This window comes from Talpa europaea, assembly GCF_964194135.1.
Source record: "Talpa europaea genome assembly, chromosome: 7".
Taxonomy (NCBI): Eukaryota; Metazoa; Chordata; class Mammalia; order Eulipotyphla; family Talpidae; genus Talpa; species Talpa europaea.
In genome coordinates, this window is record NC_140074.1 from 127,901,221 (window position 1) to 127,919,595 (window position 18,375).

An 18,375-nucleotide genomic window follows, 5' to 3' on the forward strand; every position below is an offset into this window, starting at 1 on the left:
ATTTTCTAGTCATTTCCCCCTTTAAATAGCACACGTTGCCTTAAATCAAATTGGAGAATCATTGTAACTTGGCCTTCTGTGAGGCATTTAAGGACTGCAGAAAGGAGGTAAGAGGCTACTAGGGTGTCAGATTTTTTTCTCTTTTGATTAATCATCCTAGAATAACTTAATAATAAATAGTGATTTAAATTAAAGACACTACGATCACATATTTCTGAATATTTAAAAGCAAAAGGAAAGATATTTTTTGAATGCCATTTTAGCTACTCTGTATGGAAATACTTCTGGTAATGACTGGCCTTAAAAAGAAGTGATCATCTTCACATTTATGAAGTTCAAGTTATAGACAGATTTTTAAATTTCTGTGAATTAGCCAAAGGTTTGGTGTTAGACTGTACTGCATTTCCATGGGAAATTTGGGAAGTGGAGGCCATCAGTTAATGGAAAGCTCCATATTTTTCAAAGCCTCAAACAATGTACTCATTTCTGAAAATGAGACATTCCAAAAATAATTAAAGATTTTTTTTTTTTTTTGAATGGCCGATTTCATTTCCAGGACCTGCACGATCATAGGTGATTGCTCTTCAAACCACTTCGCTGGCTCACGTCACTGTTTTAACACCTCAGCGTGCACCAGCGTGATCCTGGCATCTTTGTCTCGCTACCGAGCACAGCCAGATCACCGGGTGGAAGAGTGTTTGGTTGTTTCTGTTTTGGCTTGAAAAACATGCAAAAAGGAAAACTTAAAAGAAAAAAAAAATAAAAGGATGGTGGTGGTGGTGGTGTTCATGGATACATTCCTTAAAAAGGTCATTTAAAGTGGACAAAGCGCTCAGGCCCCCGCAGGCTGTGTCCCCGGCCCCTCTCGGCCACCAGGCAGGTGACGTCATGGGCTAAAAGCACATCATACCGGCTCCGCTTTTGCAGGAACTTTATGCTCATTTTTCCCAAGGTCCATTTCCAGGAAGTCTTCAGGGATGTCCTGTGACGCTTTCCCGCGCTGGCCCTCCGCCTTTGCTTCGCGGGCGAGGCGGCGCTGGCACAGCCCCTGCTTGCAGGGTCTCACGAGCGCCAGGCACAGGGCCGCCAGGGTCATGCCCACCGCGCAGGAGTAGAAGGCTCTGCTGTAAATCTTGCTCTGATCCACCAGCAGACCTGGGAGAAAGCATGTGCCTCCATTAGCAACCCCTCCACACACCCTTACCCAGGCTCCCTTCAAAACCAGAAAGTTCGCGTTTCTTGGCCTTCTTAGTTTTGTGTCTCTAAAGAATAAAGGGTGCCCAGGCAGCATCCTTTCTTGAGGAGAGAACCGAGCAGGAAGCACACTTAGCTCCTAGAAGCCAGGGGGGCGATGGTGCCCCGAGGTATCTAAACGTGGGACAGTTGGAAACATGTTCCTTTGGAAAGGTAATTTTCCTTTCTTTTTTAAACTCGTGGATGGCTAAACAAGTCAATCATTTGGAATCAATCTGATTTCCTTCGTCGTCCTCTTGATTTTTATCCTTCCTACACTTTGCTGATTCTCAAGGCGTGGCCTTAAACTGTCTCCTAACTGAAGGGGTGAACTTGGTTGGGCAGTATACCAAGTATAAAACGAAGGATGTTTATCTGAGCTGGGCTACAAAATCAAGAACAGGGACTATTAAGATCACTTGTAAATTGTGATTTCCTATCTCAGAGAGACCACGATTCTCAAATTTTCAGACATTTCCAAAGCTGAGACCAGGGAAAGAAAACACACAGGAAACACACCAAATCCGGGACCTCCCTGGTGGCGCAGGGGTAAAGTCTCAGCACTATCAAGCTATCGCCAGCTACTGCAGCACGAGTTCAATCCCCGGCCTTCCAGGGAGCAACCCACATGGCGCAGCAGACCTCTCCTCTCTCGCCCGCTGCTCCCCTCAGCAGTGTATTTCGTCAGTCTGCCTATTCTGCACCCTGCTCCGTCTCCGGTGAATCCTCTCACCCTCCCGTGTCTCTGGCCTGTACCCCCATTCTTGTATAAATAAATAAATCTTAAAAAAAAAAAAAGCACAATCCTGCCCCGCACCATGGCGCGTTTTTCGCGTTTGTTACCTGCAAGGGGCGGGCCCGCCAGCCCCGACAGACTCTGGATGAAGACGTACACGCCGGCGGCTGAGGGCATCTTCTCGATCCCCACCACATCCTCCTCGGCGAGCAGCGGGATGTGGGTCCCGGCGACCGTCCCAACCATGCACCCAAAAAATATGCTACAGGACATGAGGCCCCAGAACTCAGTCGCAAAAGTAAAGGCAAACAGCGACCCGGTCAGGAAGACGACGCAGATGAGTTCAATGTAGATCTTGCGGATGGGCTCCCTGTTGAGCACCACGCCGGCCCCGATCCTGCCGAACACCTCGGCGATCGCCATGGTGGACAGCAGGTAGGCCGCGCGGTCCTGCTCGATGCCCAGGCTGATGCCCAGTGGGATGATGTAGAGTGACGGTGCGAAGAAGCCCAGCGTGGCAAAGAGCCCGAACAGCGCGTAGCAGATGAAGCCCTTCTCCTTCAAGACCGAGAAGTCCAGCAGCGGGGTCCCGTGGGCGCTGGGCCGGGGCCTGGCGGGCACCAGGTTCTGCTGTGCAGGCGCCCTGGCCTCGGGCTCCCCGCCGCCCTGACTAGGCACGTTTTTGGGTGAGGTAGTGAGCTCTACTCCTGAGTCGATGGAATCAATGGAGGTGCGTGTTTTCTCGTTCTCCAGCATGTACTGCGCTTCTTTGCGGTGTTCCTGGGTCATGACTTTGGGGGACCCCGGAGGTCTGATGATGATGGGTCTCAGCAGCGCCCCACAGACCACGATGTTGAGCTGCAGCAGCCCCACGAAGAGGAGGCTGCACCTCCAGCCGATGTGCTCCTTCAGAGCCGTGATGGCTGGGCAGGTGGGGGAGAGGGAGAGGACTCAGGTTAGAAATGGGCTCTAGGGGACTCCCTGGTGGCCCAAGGGGTTTAGTCTCAGCACTACAAAGCTATCACCAGCCTCTGCTGCATGATCCTGGCCAGGGAGCTACCCACATGGCACCGCAGACCTCTCCTGTCTCGCCCGCTGCTCCCCTCAGCAGTGTATTTCAGTGGATCCACCTGTTCTGCTCCCCACTCTGTCTCTGGTGAGTCCTCTCCTCCACCCACCTCTGGCCTGCACCCCAGCTCTTGTATGCATAAGTGAAAAATGGACCCCAGGCCAGGGGGAAGTACCAGGAAGAAGTAAGGATGCAGATTTCCTCATGACTTGTGTAAAGATCTACTCAGCCGCGACAATGCAGGCCTGGACTATCTCTCACTGAGCTTTGGTGCCCTTATGAACCCAGAAGGAGAACATGGCTGTGATGATGATTATCTGGAAACCAAGGTTTTCGGTCCTGGCTCCAAAGGTGCTTTGGTGAGGGGGTGGGGGGTGTCCCTAGGTGGAAGTGCAAAGTGAAATGAGTCTGGGCTCTTGGTCATGGTTATCAGCACTGGCTGCCGGCTGAACCCAGTTTTGACAATGGGTTTGGGGGGCTGCAGCCACGCTCATTCGTTGACCCCAGTGGGTGCCGCTGGGAGGAAATCGGCAGACCTAGGGACCGTGAAGCCTAAAATATGACTATCTGACTTTTAAAAACAGAATTTGCCAGCCCCAGAGCCAAATCATTTACAGCACTCACTCAACCCTGAATAGTAATGGATTACGTGAGAAGCAGAGAGTAGGAGCGTGCATGACTCTCCTAAAATTAACTGACCCAGGGCTCCCAGTTCCATCTCGTGGAAGGTCTTTAACTACAGAGTTACCACCCCACCCCACCCCCCCATCCTGCCAGGAGGCTGGGTCTGGCTGCTGGCCAGAGGCAGCCTGCAGAGGCCAGCTGGGCACCCCCTCACTTTCACTGGAGGAATGTGAGGTTAGGGGTGTTGCCCAAGGGGATACAGAGCCCCACAGTGACATCAGGTAACGCAGGCTCCACAAACCCTAAAGTACCTTCTTCATCATCCCAGAAAGGCAGAATGTTCACTTTACCCTCTTGTGATTCTTTGAGAACTGGCAGGTGTGTGGTTACCCAGAAGTCAGCTCAGCAAGGCAGCCGCCCTCCTTGGGGGGTTCTGCTCGCTTCTGCACCATGTGTCTTTGTTCACACCTCTTGTTCCCCCCGTTAGTATGGGAAATGGAAGATTGCAAAATACTTTCGACGTGGGCATTTCAAAGTGCTTTATACTCATTTGGCAATATTGGTCTGAATTCCTTTCTCTAACTTTGTCCAAGCGCCTACCAGATGCCAGGGAGATGCCCGGTGAGGGGACAAGGCCCAGCGCACCCTCAGCACATTCACGGGGCACCCATGCGCTTTCCCCTCAGCCCTTGCTTTAGAAAAACTTAAAACCAACAGAAAAGTGGAAAAAATGGCTCCCCATCCTTGCTCACCCTTTAGCAAAATCCCCACATTAACATGTTTCTGTCTCTGTCTCTCGATGACAGATACATTCATTTTTCTGAACTATCTGAACAGACTCACACATTATGGCCTCTCACGCCTAAGTAATTCCACATGTGTCTCCTTTGAACAAAATGTAACCCGTGGACAGACCCATCAAGAAACAGCGGAGCAAGGAGTGAAGCTGGGTCTCCGAGGTTATCTGTCTACTGCTTACGGGAGTGTGGTTCACATATTCATGTTAAGCGAGGGAAACAGACCAGGGATAAAAATCTCACTGTGCGGGGCCCCCCTAGTGGTGCAGGGGTTAAGACACAACCTATGAAGCTATCCGCAGCCTCTGCAGCATGAGTTCGATCCCCGGCCAGGGAGCTGCCCAGCGAAGCAGACCTCTCCTGTCTCGCCCGCTGCTCCCCTCAGCAGTGTATTTCAGTTGATCCGCCTGTTCTGCTCCCCACTCTGTCTCTGGTGAATCCTCTCACACCCTTCACCTCTGGGCTGTACCCCAGTTCTTGTATGCATAAATAAATAAATCTTTAAAAAAATTTCACTGTGCAGTAACCCACACACAGATAATGAAACTGACTTCATCAGCATAACTTAAATCCACATGGAATATGGCTCTTTGGACAAAAAAGAGGAATAACAGTATGAACCATCCCAAATCACTACATGGTTTGTGTAGGAACGGACATCTCACGCCTTGTCACTACATGTGGGTCACGTGCCTTCCCATTTATGAGAACTTGGACTAGTATTAAAAGGTTTGAACTCCAAAGAGGGGGATTAAGGAGCCTAAACATTTACTGGAGTAGACAGCAAATGAGCTTCTCTCCTGTCATGCAGACAGTAGCCATGACCACCCGCCCAGCTGAGTGCAGCAAGAACAGTGGGACTGCTCCCCTGTTCCACGCTGGAGACACCTACCTGGTGCAAAAGCAAACATGGCGAAGCATTCTCCTGTGGACGCGACCGCAGTGACCACCGAGCGTCTCTTGTCAAAGTACTGGGACAGGATGGTTACCGTCGGGAGAAAGCTAAAGCAATATCCCAAACCTGTGGAAGAAAGTAAAAAAAAAAAAAAAAACAAACAAACAAAAACACTAATTGATACTGGGAAGATGTGTTGGAACAGGTGGGATCTGTGTGATTCTGCTGGGAGTCCAGTAAATTTATTCTGAAAAAGGTGCCACAGCAAAGAAAAATGGGTTCAGAGGTCTTGATAAGCTCTAAGAGTTGTAGAGGGCTGCGAGGTGCATAAAACCTGCTTTCTGGTTCCCCCTTTTCTGCATTTTTTTCAAAATTATATAATTCACGATGGACCAAACTATTACTGAATATAGTTTTTATAGAAGACTGCTAGTTGGAAGTAAGTAGGTTTTGAGAGTACAGAAACAAAGACTTAAAAAGTATATAGACCTTCACTATAGATACTTAGTTACAATTTGCACCCTTTTAAATGGATATCTGATAAATCATCTGCGAGGAATGTACACTCATTATAAAGCGAAAAAAGTCTTCTTAGCACCCCAAGAATAACACACTGGACCCTCTCCTACAGCTCAGGCCCCTTGGACCCCTATTTGAGAGATACTGGCTAAGGAAATTCAAATCATCCCTTGTGAAATATGTTTTTGGCTACAAACTATCATGCAAGAGAAGTTCCCTTTATTATTGATAAATGTTATATAAGAACTCGTGGGCATACCTCCCCGTGTCCCCTGGGTCCTGCAGCCCCAGGTCAAAACCACTGACCTGGGATGTTGTTCATTTGAAAGACAAAAGAGAGAGGAAGAAATACATTTTGGGTTTCATTCCTCCCTGTTCTTCTTTGTTGCTCAAACTAAGCACGGGGGGAATTTGTGCATCCAGGAGAAGCACTCACCAGACACGAGGCCGATGGCGATGTACATCTGGTAAACCTTGTGTGAGAAAGATGCCGCCACCATCCCGCTGCTGACGAGCAGCCCTCCGGCCATCACCACCAGCCGGTGTCCGAATCGGGCGCTCAGGACCGTGGAGAGGGGCGCTGTAATGGAGACCCCGCAAGGTGCTATTTTAACTCGCCGTGCATGGCCTGATCATGAGCTTTAATAAGATCCTGCTTTGAAGTCTTGAACACAGAGAGACGATGAAAACTATATCACACACCTTATGCACTGGTTACTTAAGGCAGTTCAAGAATCGTTGCACTGTTAATTCATTTCTAATAATCCCCATCATAGGGCACCCACCACCAGCTCACCCCTAAGTCACCACCATATTTCAGTATTTGTTTACATTGGATCATATTCTTCCCAGCTCCTTAGAGAGGGTGCAATGTCATAGGGTAAAGTTGACATCTAGATTTTCACATGGAAGATTTGCACTCATCACGAGCACCTATAATATCAGGTTCATGTTTATGTTATCCAGTAATAAAAATGGTTTCTCCTGGGCCTCCCTGGTGGCGCAAGAGGTTAAGTCACAGCACTATGAAGCAATCCGCAGCCTCTGCAGCACGAGTTTGACCCCCCCACCCCCGCCAGGGAGCTACCCACATGGCACAGCAGACCTCTCCTGTCTCCACGCTGCTTCCCTCAGCAGTGGATTTCAGTCAGTCTGCCTGTTCTGTTCCCCATTCTTGTCTCTGGTGAATCCTCTTAGCCCCACCACCTGCACCTCAGGCTTGTACCCCAGTTCTTATATGCATAAATAAAAATAAATCTTTAAAAAAAAATGGTTTTTCCTGCAAGTGTTGAGTCATTTTTTCCCCCTGTAGGCTGTGCTTTGGATTCTTAAGAAGCTCTAATTAGGGTGAAATACTAGCTCAGTTTCGCCGGGCTCTTCTGAAAGTGAAATATGGTGAGCATGGGGTGAAGTCTCAGTTTCGCACACCCACAGGAGGGTGGCTGCTGCTGTGCACCTTGCTTGTTTCTGTACTGTCCCAGGACACCGACATCTGGCAGCCTAGTTCTGTGTCACTTGGCTGAGGCTGATCCTGACAAGCAGACTGGGCCAGGGGAACCGTGGGGGTGAAGGAAGAGCAATGCAGAACAGAACATGCTGGAAAAAAAAAGCACCACATTGTGCTGGGGTTAGTCCCTACAGCTCTTATGTTGGCAGAGGGTAAAGGAATAGTGAATTTGGCGGCATCTTCCAGTTGAGGAAGCAGCAATCCAGTGCCACCAGCCCTGCACTCCGCCAGGGCACCGGTGCCTGTTTCGGAACTCGCTCCGTTATCGCTTCCTCTGGCTATTGGTTCACATCCCATAATGGTCTTGGTTTTTGCAGTAATTTGGTTAGCTACTGAGTAAGAAAAAAAAAACAAAAACTACAGCCCATAATGAAACCACTATAATTATTTTTAGGCAGTATGTTGACCCAAAGCATTAACTACTAGAAGTAATAGCATTTAGGAACAGTATCTCCTGGTATAATAGTATTAACTGGAAATTTCCTGCAGATTACATTGTTTCCTTTGGCTATTAACGAGCTAAAACTGAAGGTAAGGGCTTTTCTTTTTATTTAGATGGCCAAATACAAAACTTGGGTTCTAATGTGCTGAAATGGTCTTTCTGAGAAGGAAACATTTTACAGTTTCAAAATGAAGTATTTTATACTCCAGCTGGAACTGGGGGCTCGTCCCCAAAACTCCTGCAGGAGGCAGTGCCAGGGTGGTCCTGAGATCTGGTAGCTGTATTTGAATTAGGCCTATTTAGGATCAAGAAAACGTTAGTATGTTAGACGTTATACTGGAGCCCTTCTTAATTTGATGCTGTGAGACCTTAGCTACAAAGGTCCTAGAGGGAAGCAGGTGTTTGGATTCAGAGTGTACCCCCAAACAGTATTTGTAATTTTACATTAGTCTTTCATACCATCCCATAGTCTTCTTTCATGTATCCATAGCTGTACATTCCTAATCTGTTTCTTTTTTTTTTTTAAAGATTCATTTATTTATGCATACAAGAACTGGAGTGTAGACCAGAGGTGTGTGTGTGTGGGGGGGGGGCGGTGAGAGGATTCACCAGAGACAGAGTGGGTCAGATCCTTGGCCGGGGATTGAACTCAGGTTGCAGTGGCTGGCGACACAGCCCGATGGTGCTGTCTTCAACCCCTGCGCCACCAGGGGGGCCCTCCAATCTGTTTCTTAAGCATGAGGATGAGGGCCTAGCATTTTGAGAGCTTCACCACAAAACTGGCATTTATTCCTGTCCCCTTGAAACCATATTAATTGGGGCAAGGAAGGGCCAACAGGTCACAAAAGGAAATGCTTGGTATAAACACGGGACCATTGGTAGCTAGGCAAATTAAGGGGCCTCTGCTCATAGAGTGCTGAAGGGGACAGATGTACTCACCTGTAAATGTTAAGACAAATACACAGATTGATATGATCCATGAGATCCTGCTATTAGATTCATCAAAACTGTCCATTAAATCATTGAAGAAGACACCGAATGATTTGATGATGCCGTAGGTAAAGATTTCAACGAAGAAGAAAGAAACAGCTACAGCCCAGCCCCATCCTCCATCAGGCACTTGAGTATAAACATTGGCTGTGGAACAAAGCCGCGATTTCTTTTGGGTCATTCTTAATCTGAAATGAAAAGTCGAAAAAAATTCAGATCAGCAATAGCGTGAAGGTTGACGCTCACCCTCTCTGGCAAAGATCAGCGAGAAGAACCCCTTTCGTGTTTCTGATGAATAATTAAATCATGTGCTCTTAGTATAAAGTCCTTGGGTATTAATAATTATATATAGATTTATTATTTAGTATATATATTTAGTATATATTTTATAGATTTAATCATTATACATATATATGTGGAGTCCCCATAGCATTTGGAATGAAGACTTCCGAGCTGTGATGGTTTAATGGAACAAACCAACATAAGGATCAGGACGGACTATTAGAGGCATCTTGAAAGACAGCGACTGGCCTCCAGACCAAGTGTGGATGCTTGATGTTGAACTTGCAGACAAGTTAGGTGCAGGAAGACTGAACCAACCATGGGAATATTAACCAGAAATGAAGACTAAAAAAAAAAAAAAAAGAGGCTAAGAGGCCAATATGGACAGTACATCTAGCCCCTTCCACGGGACAAAGGCTTGAGATACCATCTCTGCTGGCTGCCGCTGAATGAAGCTATCTCTCCTTAGCCCACTTCCCACGGAGCAACCTTCTGATGATGATCTGGTGTCCCCTGCACGTACACAGGGACTCAGGACGGCATGTAACTATTAATCAAAAGGTGGGAGTCCTGTCTTCTGGGAGTTTGTTAGCGTGAGTTAACTCCTACAGTTGGTCACCAATTGGTGTGTTAGCAACTGAATTCACACATAACAAATACTGTAGCATGTAATGAATAAATAAAGCTGCACCAACTAGCAAGGCCTGGGCAGTTGGTGAACTTAACCCAGTTATGCCAAACCTCACCTACGTTTTTGTTCAAACCTCAACAACCATCAGAACAAGCTCAATAAGATGATACACTGTATTTAATAGTTGGGGGGGGGGAGGAGTTGACTTAAGTCTTCTGCATGGGGCTCTAGCACATGATCCCTCATCTTCAAAGCCTTTGCAACTAGACAGACTCTGAAACAGAGCTGTGTGTGAGTGCAACTGAAAATCAATAGCTATAACAACAAACGAGCCTGTGGCCTTCGGCTCTTCTGTGGCAACTATATAATTCTCTACGATTACATAGCTGTACCCCAGTGAATGTTGAGGTTGACTATAAGGTGTCATGCTCAAGTACTGAGAACGGTTTTATCGATAATGGAGGGCAGTTGACAAAATAACAGGACTCAACATCATCTATCGAGTAGACTTGCCAATTTCTGATACTAGCATCTAATAATCTGAATTTACCGTCAATCTTAAAAAGCAGCAAATCTGACTTCATATTGTTCATCGTGCTGATAGCACCATCCCCACAAACCTGGTGCTTTGAAGGGCTCTGGGCTCACTGGCCTCATGACTACCAAGTGTTTGCTTGAATGACATGGGGCAGAAGATGCTGTCCGCAGCTGGTGGTCTCTGCAGCAAAGGCCTTGGCCTTCGGACTTGGGTCCGTGCGTTCTTCCAAGGGTGATGGAGCTGGCAAGGCCAGTCACAGCTCAGCTCATCATAATGTTCCCCGTTATGGGAAGCAACTGATTTGAGACAGGAGCCCAGGACCCTCCAGCAAGTGAGGTTTTCACCATCCCTCCTTCATCAGATTTTCAAAGTTCACCCCTAAGATGAGGCAGCTGGAGCAGAGGGATGAAAAGAGGTACCGGTTGAAGACTTACAAGGCCAAAGAGAAAGTGCTGGCAGCATTGCCTAGACTAGTTCTGTCTCCAGGGAGTAGGACGGGGGTGGGAGGGGAAGTCGGGGAGCTCAGGGCCTCAGACTTCACCACCTCCCCACCATGTCACCTCCCACCAGGCTGTTTGTTGGAGCTTTTCCTTGTGAGCTCAGGACTCCTTTGCTAGCCTGTAACCAGCTCCGCGTGTCCAGGACAAGGAATATTTTTGAAACCGTGCATTGTCAAAACCTGTGTTTGCTCGGACTGTGAATGGCCTTCCTTTCTTGGAACCACAAAACCCACTGGTTAGTCAGCCTCCCAATGTCCTTCCTCACTGGACCCCAACGTATTTCTGCAGCCTCATTTCTTCCTGTCTCTTGCTCTTTGGGTGCTGACCGCCTTGCCTGCGGCCGTGGCCTCCTGCCGGCACCCAAAGGCCACACGCCACCCCTCCCTCCACAGTGCTTCCTTTGCCCCATGTGACAGGTACCGGCCATAGTGGGGTATTGTGTACTTTTATGCACTTATCTGTAAGCTCCATTAAATTCTAAGCTCACAGAGAACAAAAGCTGGGGTCTAGATCTCTTTGGATCCCTCCATCTGCCCCCAACCCCAGTACCTTGCACACAACTTTTATTATTTATTTTTAGCAATGTACCTACTAGGTAATGAGAGTACAGATCGTCCTGGCCTCTGTGGGTGTCATTCTTTTTGATGATAATAAGGGGCCTGGAGGCTGAGAAGCATCATATTTAAAACCATCCAGTCATGACCTCCCAGAGTTTAGTACATTTCCAACAAGCTGTCAGGACCAGGTGGCTGTGAAGTCCAAGGTCACGTTGGCACCACTGTTCTGATCCAGAAGGTGCCCCTGTGACCTCAGAATGTTTGACAGAGGGCCTATGGGGATGAAATTGGTAAAGACCCCAAAGAGAATTGAATCGCATTGTACCCTCCAATCACTCTGGAATCAAGAGCCAGAGTCTTGTTGGATTAGATGTGGGGGAGCAGGGCTAAGTGGCAATTTTGGTGCAAAGGTGAGCTGACCTCCCGTCATCAGGAGCCAGCTTTTCCGATCTGGAGACGGATGTCTTCTCTTCCTCCTTGCCTCTTGTGACGAAGGGCTTGGGCTGGCAAAGTGGGGGGATCATGACTAAGCTGTAAGGTCAGGGGAGAGTCAGAACTGCAGAATATTTAAGCTCAAAGGGAATCTGGGACTCATCTTGTCCATCTTTTTGTAAAATCCTACTCACTTTGCAAAATGCAAAAAAACTCAGCTCCAGAGAATTCGTGCCTAAAATGGTCCAGAACCAACTTTCTACCTTCCGGGGCCCTGCTGTGTCAGCCTCCAGGATAGCATTTAATTTAATGAATGAATGTGTATTCGTGAAATGTATTGTTAAATTTTAGAGTAGTCTGAGGTTTTTTTAAGAGTTGCCAAGGCCATACAGAGGGGTCGCTTATACCCAGTGTCCAGCTGTGCTCACCGTTAGCACCTTACATTAGCATAGTTCCCTTGTGAACAGTAATGAACCAAAAAGCAGTGGTGTGATACCACGAAGCAGGTGGCCAGGCCTCAGCCGCAAGCATGTTGCAGGCCACGCCTTAGGCTCTTGCATCCTTGTCTAGGGGAGCCCTACACCTCCTCTGCTTTCAGACAAAACCGGGACAGCATTTTAAGGGCCAGGGAGGGAGGTATTTAATAGAGGTGATGGAGCAATTTTTGTTTTCAAAGCTACTTGCCCTCTTGACCTGCATGTGTGGAGGGGTCGAGGAGCTGTTTCACCACTGAACTGTTTGACCTTGAGAAAGTTCCCACGTCTCTGGGCCTGAGCTCCTCATCTGTCAAACAAGGAGGTCGGTGGGACTCCTTAAGGTTCCATTCAGCTTTCACAGCTGGGGCTTTTGCATTTTGCACTGGGTGCTAGTAACTGCTTGGTTCTGCAGGCCACACTGGGTGGCTCAAGGGGGCCAGCGAGCTAAGAGGAAGTAGCCAGACTAGATCTTGCAAAGGTGGGCGTGCAGGAGCCCAGAGCTAGTGAGGTTGCTTGGTGACAGCTGGCTACAAGACAGCCGACTTTTGATTTCTCTACTTCTACTTCCTGAACCTTTTTTGGGTGTTCCTTTGTTTGCTTTTTTAAAGTCTGCTTTGCATCTATGCTACTGCACTGAAGCTAGATCCAAATAGAACTTCTGCCCACACCCTCAGGTTTTTGGAGGTCAGCTCTCTTATTACTGGGAATCTCATAAAGCAAAGCTGACACTCCAGAATCCACTCCCACCCCAAAGCTTATGAGTCCAGCATCCTAGTATGGTAACCTCTGAAATAAAGACCACAGTATGGAATCACCATAGAATTAATAACCTGGTTCTAGAACATGCTGGATGATGGCTTGGGCATTTTGCAGAAGGGCTGGCTCCTGCAGGGCAGAGCAGTCCACATTCTGCCCCAGAGCCCGAGCCAAGCACAGCACGTGACACATAGTATGTGCTCAATAAGAGTTCATGAAACAAAATAGGAGCTTGGGGCATCCCTGAAGCAATGCACAGCTCCCTCTTTATATAAGCCATCAAGTGAGGAAGAGAGCAAGATAAACCCTTTCCTGGTCCCTCTCCTTCCTTCCATCCATTCAGCAGGCCAGCTCTTTCTGCAAAATGGGGAAACTGACTTAAAAAGCCAGCAGTCCCTATAAACAAAGCAATACTCGAAAGGCCTGAGTTTCGAACCCAGTAACTTACAAGTCTCCACAAATTCCAGAACACAGACCTATTGTTATAGGGCAGCCCCGATACAAAACAGGGTGTCTGACTGTGGGTCCTCACCCGCACGCTTAAAAGGACTTATCAATGCTCTACTGCAGGCGCATGTGAAAGGTTAATAAAAGGTTTATTTACAAGGAAAGGGGAAATGAGGAAATGGACAGCTCAGGGAGAAAAGTGGGAGACAAAGTTTTAAATGAGTCCTACCCGATCCGCTGATCTGGAATCCCAAAGGGCTCCCTGAGAGCTGGCCGCCAGCCAGAAGCCGTGAAGCCAGGAGGCGAGCGAGAGACCCCAAGGCCCACGTGTTTGGTTTTTATACCACACCTGGCTGCTTCACTCCACCCTCAGGTCCCAGACACCCTCCCCTTGGTGGTGATGGGATTTGTCTTTCCCAATGTCTTGATGGCTTTAGTCTGGAGTGGGGGTGGCGTCCACAAAGCCTGTATGGGATTAGCTCAGGACATCATTTCCCCCTAACACTATCTGTTTTGGTTTCATGGTCACATGAATTTATCTGATGGGAAGGGATGGGACCTCGGAGAGGGGATCTAACCGGTGGGCACTGCGTGACCTGTGGCCTTGGGTAGATCCTGTGCCCCTTGGCCTTCAGTGTCATCAACAGGTAAATATGGGAGTTGAACCAGACTCAGAGTTCAGATTTCCTGCCCTGAGAACTTACGGTGTGATAGGCTCTGATCCAGACTTGCTCTAAGTTACCCTTTTATCTTACTCATGTTCTTTGACGCCAGGCCCTAGGTTTGTCTTGTTGAGGTCCTACGTCCTTATTTCTACTGACCATTAACTGGCTGCACCACCTTGGGGAAATCACTTAATCCTTCAGTTTCATCATCTGTAAAGCATCTTAGTCATGGTGGTCTTGAGGACCTCTGAGTTCAACTGTAAAATTCGACCTTCATGCACACTGATGTTCTTCCAGAGGAAGGACAACAAAATACGTTTGGGAGTAGTTCCCATTAGCCTTGGGTATTCTTCACTTGAAATAAAAAATATCCTGTTAAGACTCCGAGATCTGCTAATGCCTGAGCATCCCACTGTGACTTGGTTTGCTGAAAAAAAGTTCTGACCCGGGGGCAGGGAGAATGCAAAATATTGGCTGATTAAAGACTGTGTTAATCCAGGGTCAGTTCTGAGCAAAGTCCAAAATGCAGGCTTTGGGTGGAGATGAGGAAAGACTCCCTGGACTGCAAAGCTTCGGGCAATCTCTGGTCTTCTGAAAGGGATTGTCTGGAGAACAGCTTTAGACAAGTTGTTCCCAGCCCTTGTTTTCAAAACCAATCTGTATTTAGGTGAAGTTCATTTGAATTCTTTAAAAAAAAAAAAAATCAAAACCCCGTCCCACCCAGACCTAAGAGGAGGGCGGCCTAAGCAGCTTGGGTTTGCATCATGGCATTCAACCAGTTCGCCCATTTTACGAGGCCCCGGTATGGAAACCCCTAATTTGAGTGTCCTCCTCAGGAGTTCCACTGAGGAAAGTCCTTTTTTTGAAAACCACAGAAGGAAAGCCGGGGTCAGCTTTTCCACGAAGCTGGTTGTTTATGCACATACTGTAACTGTAACTTTCTCTCTTGGCCGCCCTTCCCTTAATTAGGAGAAGGGGTATTTCTCTGGCCCCAGAGAGGATGCCCTGTTAACCCTTTAACTGCCATGTAATGGTGCTTGGGTCTGGCGAGCTGCTGCCTTAGATTCCAGCATAAGCACTTGGTAGCTTTTGCACCCAACACACGCATGTGACGAGGCTTTGCAAAAAACAGTAAAATAACCGAGAAATCTCCTTCCCAGGATAAAAACCACCTCCTTGGAGAACGGGCGGGCCCTGAACGTCTAGCTGCAAACCAGACCAGCTTCCAGGTTGACAAGTTGCAAAGGCTCTTCCCCGGCGGCTTCCGGGCACCTCCGCTAAGCCCGAGCACGCCCTCTCCCCGGTTTTGGTGACTTACAAGCCACCTGACAAACTTCTGTTACCTGCCTGCTGGGGGAGGGTGGGGTTGCGTTTAGAAAGCAAGCAAGTGCAAAAACAAACCAGAAGGAAATGACCCATTTTCTCGCAAAATTCCCCCCCCTCGCTGCAGACCCGCTGGGCTGCAGGAGGCTGCTCTGCAGCTGGCGGCTCCGGGGGCGCGGGCGCAGCGGGTCCGGCCGCCGGCGGCTGACAGCTCTGCCGGCCACGGCGCGCGGGACCCGCCTCTGCGGGCACGTCCCGGCCCCCTCGGGGGTCGCCCCGCCTGGGGGTGCTGGGTGCGGGGAGCCGGGAGCCCTCACTTTCCCCGGGGCTACCTGGGGGCGCCCCGCGCGCGCGCGCGCCCGGGGAGGCACCTCTGACATTTGGTTCCCGTGACGCGCAGGCAACTTGATGCGGAAAACGCACGACGGGGTGAGCCCCGCGTCACGGGGGAGCCCCTCCCCGGGGCGGGGGGGCCACGCCAAGGCCGGGACCCCCCGAGGCATTGTCCGGACCGGCTGCTCCGGGAACACGGACCTTCGGAACCGCACCTCGGAGCGGCCCGCCCTGGAGAGCGCGCGTCCCCCGGCGGCCCCGAGCACTCCCGATGCCCAGAATTTTTTTTTTCCGGGAAAACCTCTCCAAAAGGTTCAGATGTTAAGTTGTCTCCTGCGCCCCCCCGAGCCCCTCCCGCCCCCCAAGCTCCCCACACAGATTAAAAAACAACAGCAACAACCACCCCACCCGGCACGACCAAACTTTTAAACATGCAAAATAATAAAAGCAACTCACCAAGTTAGAAGGGAAGAGAATAAACCCCAAAAGGCTCCCAATAAGGCGGAGGCCGGGCTTCCCCCTCCTTATAAGCCTCTGGGTAACACGAGAAAGGTTTAACCCCTTCGGGCGCGGGCGCGGGCGCGCGTCTAGCGCAAGTTGGCTCGGGCGGCTGAGCCCCGGGCGCGGGGCCCGCGGCTCCCAGGGCCGGCCCCGACCCGCTCCCTCGCCTCGGGCGCCCCGACCACACCCTCCCCCCGCCCCCCGCCCCGGCCGCCTGCGCCCCGGCCGCGCGTGCTGCCGCGGGTGCCCGGGGCTCGCCGTGCCGCCTATCTCTTATCCTATACCGGCTGCAGCCGGTCTCCGCCGGCCTCGGGGGCGCGCCGCCGCCGACCATGTGCTGCGAGCGCCGCCAAGGAGGGGGCCGGCCTGGCGCGCGCGCGCTGGCCCACGTGGATCGGTGCCGCGCCGCGCGCGCGCCCGCGCCGGGCCCGGGCTGGGGGTCACGGAAGGTAACGGCGTCGCTGCCCCCCGCCAGCCGCGGGGTCCCCCGGCGCCGCCCCCGCCTGCGCCTCCGGGGTCCTTGGCGCGCCGCCGCGTGCCCGCCCCCGCGCGCAGCCCCGCGCGCCCGGCCGCTGCGCTTTGCAAGTGGGGGCCACGGGCGTGTTCGGGGCGCTGCACCCGCTCGCGGAGCACCCACGGCCGGAGGCGCGCGGGCCCGCCTCCCTGCGCGCGGACCCCCGGCGCGCCCACCGCCCGGGCCCGCCCGCACCCCGAGGATGTGGGGGCTTGGGAGGGGCGCGGAGAGCGGCGCCCCGGGGCTGGTCCCGCGCGGCGCTGCGGGCGGCGGCGGCTCGGCGCCCGCCCCGGGGAGAACAGGTTCCTGCCAGTTTGGGTGTGAGCTGCGCGCGCGGCACCGCGGACCCCGAGTTCCTCTTCCTGCACCCACTTCCCCAATTTCGTCAACTCGCGCACCCCACAGTTCCCTTTCCGGTGTGTGGGGGGGGGGTGCCGCAGGGGAGCCCGGGGAGCGTGCCGGCCCGGCGGCTCCGGGTGTCTGGCTCCCCCCTGGGCTGCGGCAGCGGCTCCTGCATCCGCCGCGCGCGGAGATGGGCGCCCGGGGCTGAGTCAGCATCTCCGCCCGGGGCGCGCGCCCGCCCTGGCCGCAGGCGCCCGCCACGCAGGTGCACGGCTGCCGCGCGGCCGGCGGACCCCAGGAAGGGGGGGTCAGCACATCTAGGGAGCCCGTGCCCCACCTCCCCAGGTCCCCGGCCCCAGGGTCACTGAGAACTCAGCAGGTGAGCGGGAAGCCTGTTTCGGCGCGCCCTGGGGACAAAGCGGGACCCCAGGTATGCCGGAGCCCCAGGGCGCTCAGACTTGGCTTCCCGGTCTCCGTCTCGCGTGCGCACGGCCAGTCGAGGACCTGCTCGGAGTCCTGATCCCCGCGTCTCTCTGTGGACTCCGCTGCTCCCCGCGCCCGGTGGGGACAACGCGTCGGAAACTCTGGGGCGCGCAGCTGGGGAGCGTGTGCGGGGAGCCCCGCCGCCGCGGGGACGCTGCGCTCGGAATTTTAACAAAAACCCGTCCTTGTTCACTGCCTGGTTCTCTCCTCTTCTGGGGACAGCGTCCGCGGGCGGGGTGCCCTTCTTGGCCGTGCCAGCCCCGGGAGGGGACAGGTGGGAAGCAAGTGTGTTCTGTGAGGTGCCCTGTCACAGCCAGTGCTGGACGGCCCGGGAACGCTGATTAGGGTTGCAACCTTGAGGGAGGCATTTCACTTCCTAGAGTGTCAGTTTCCAGATCTGTAAAGGAGAGTCGCGAGTCTCGGAACCGAGGAGTCTGTTTCAGGATGCCTGCAGGGTGGGGTCACGCTCCCTGCCTTACTCTGGTGATGAGGGGGGCTTGTTAAGTCCAGTTGCTGACCTGCACAAAGAAGCACCACATCATGGTATTCAGAAAGGACTGGTCACTTTGGGGACAGCAATGCCCAGAGTGCCCTGTGTCATCTTTGGCATTTGGGATCTTACAGGGCACAGGACCTGTCCCTGCGCTCCATATGGAACCGTAGCTATTCCAGCAGCGCGGCTGTATCAGTCCTGCTTAGGAGCCCAGGATGCAGTTAGCAGCTCTCACAGTGACTCTAAGCAAGTCAAGAAAATCTTGGTGTTTCAGCTTCTCGATTTAAAAC

General features: G+C 51.5%; 1 protein-coding gene across 1 annotated transcript; it reads right to left on the bottom strand.

Moving 5' to 3' along the window:
• Nucleotides 1-904: 904 nt before the first annotated feature.
• On the bottom strand, nt 905-16,587 carry SLC16A6 (solute carrier family 16 member 6; the record flags this gene model as incomplete). Its single annotated transcript, XM_084239427.1, has 6 exons — nt 905-1,155; nt 2,077-2,892; nt 5,352-5,480; nt 6,310-6,453; nt 8,762-9,000; nt 16,538-16,587. 6 exons carry the CDS (start codon nt 16,585-16,587, stop codon nt 905-907), a joined length of 1,629 nt encoding a protein of 542 aa, XP_084095553.1.
• Nucleotides 16,588-18,375: the final 1,788 nt, after the last annotated feature.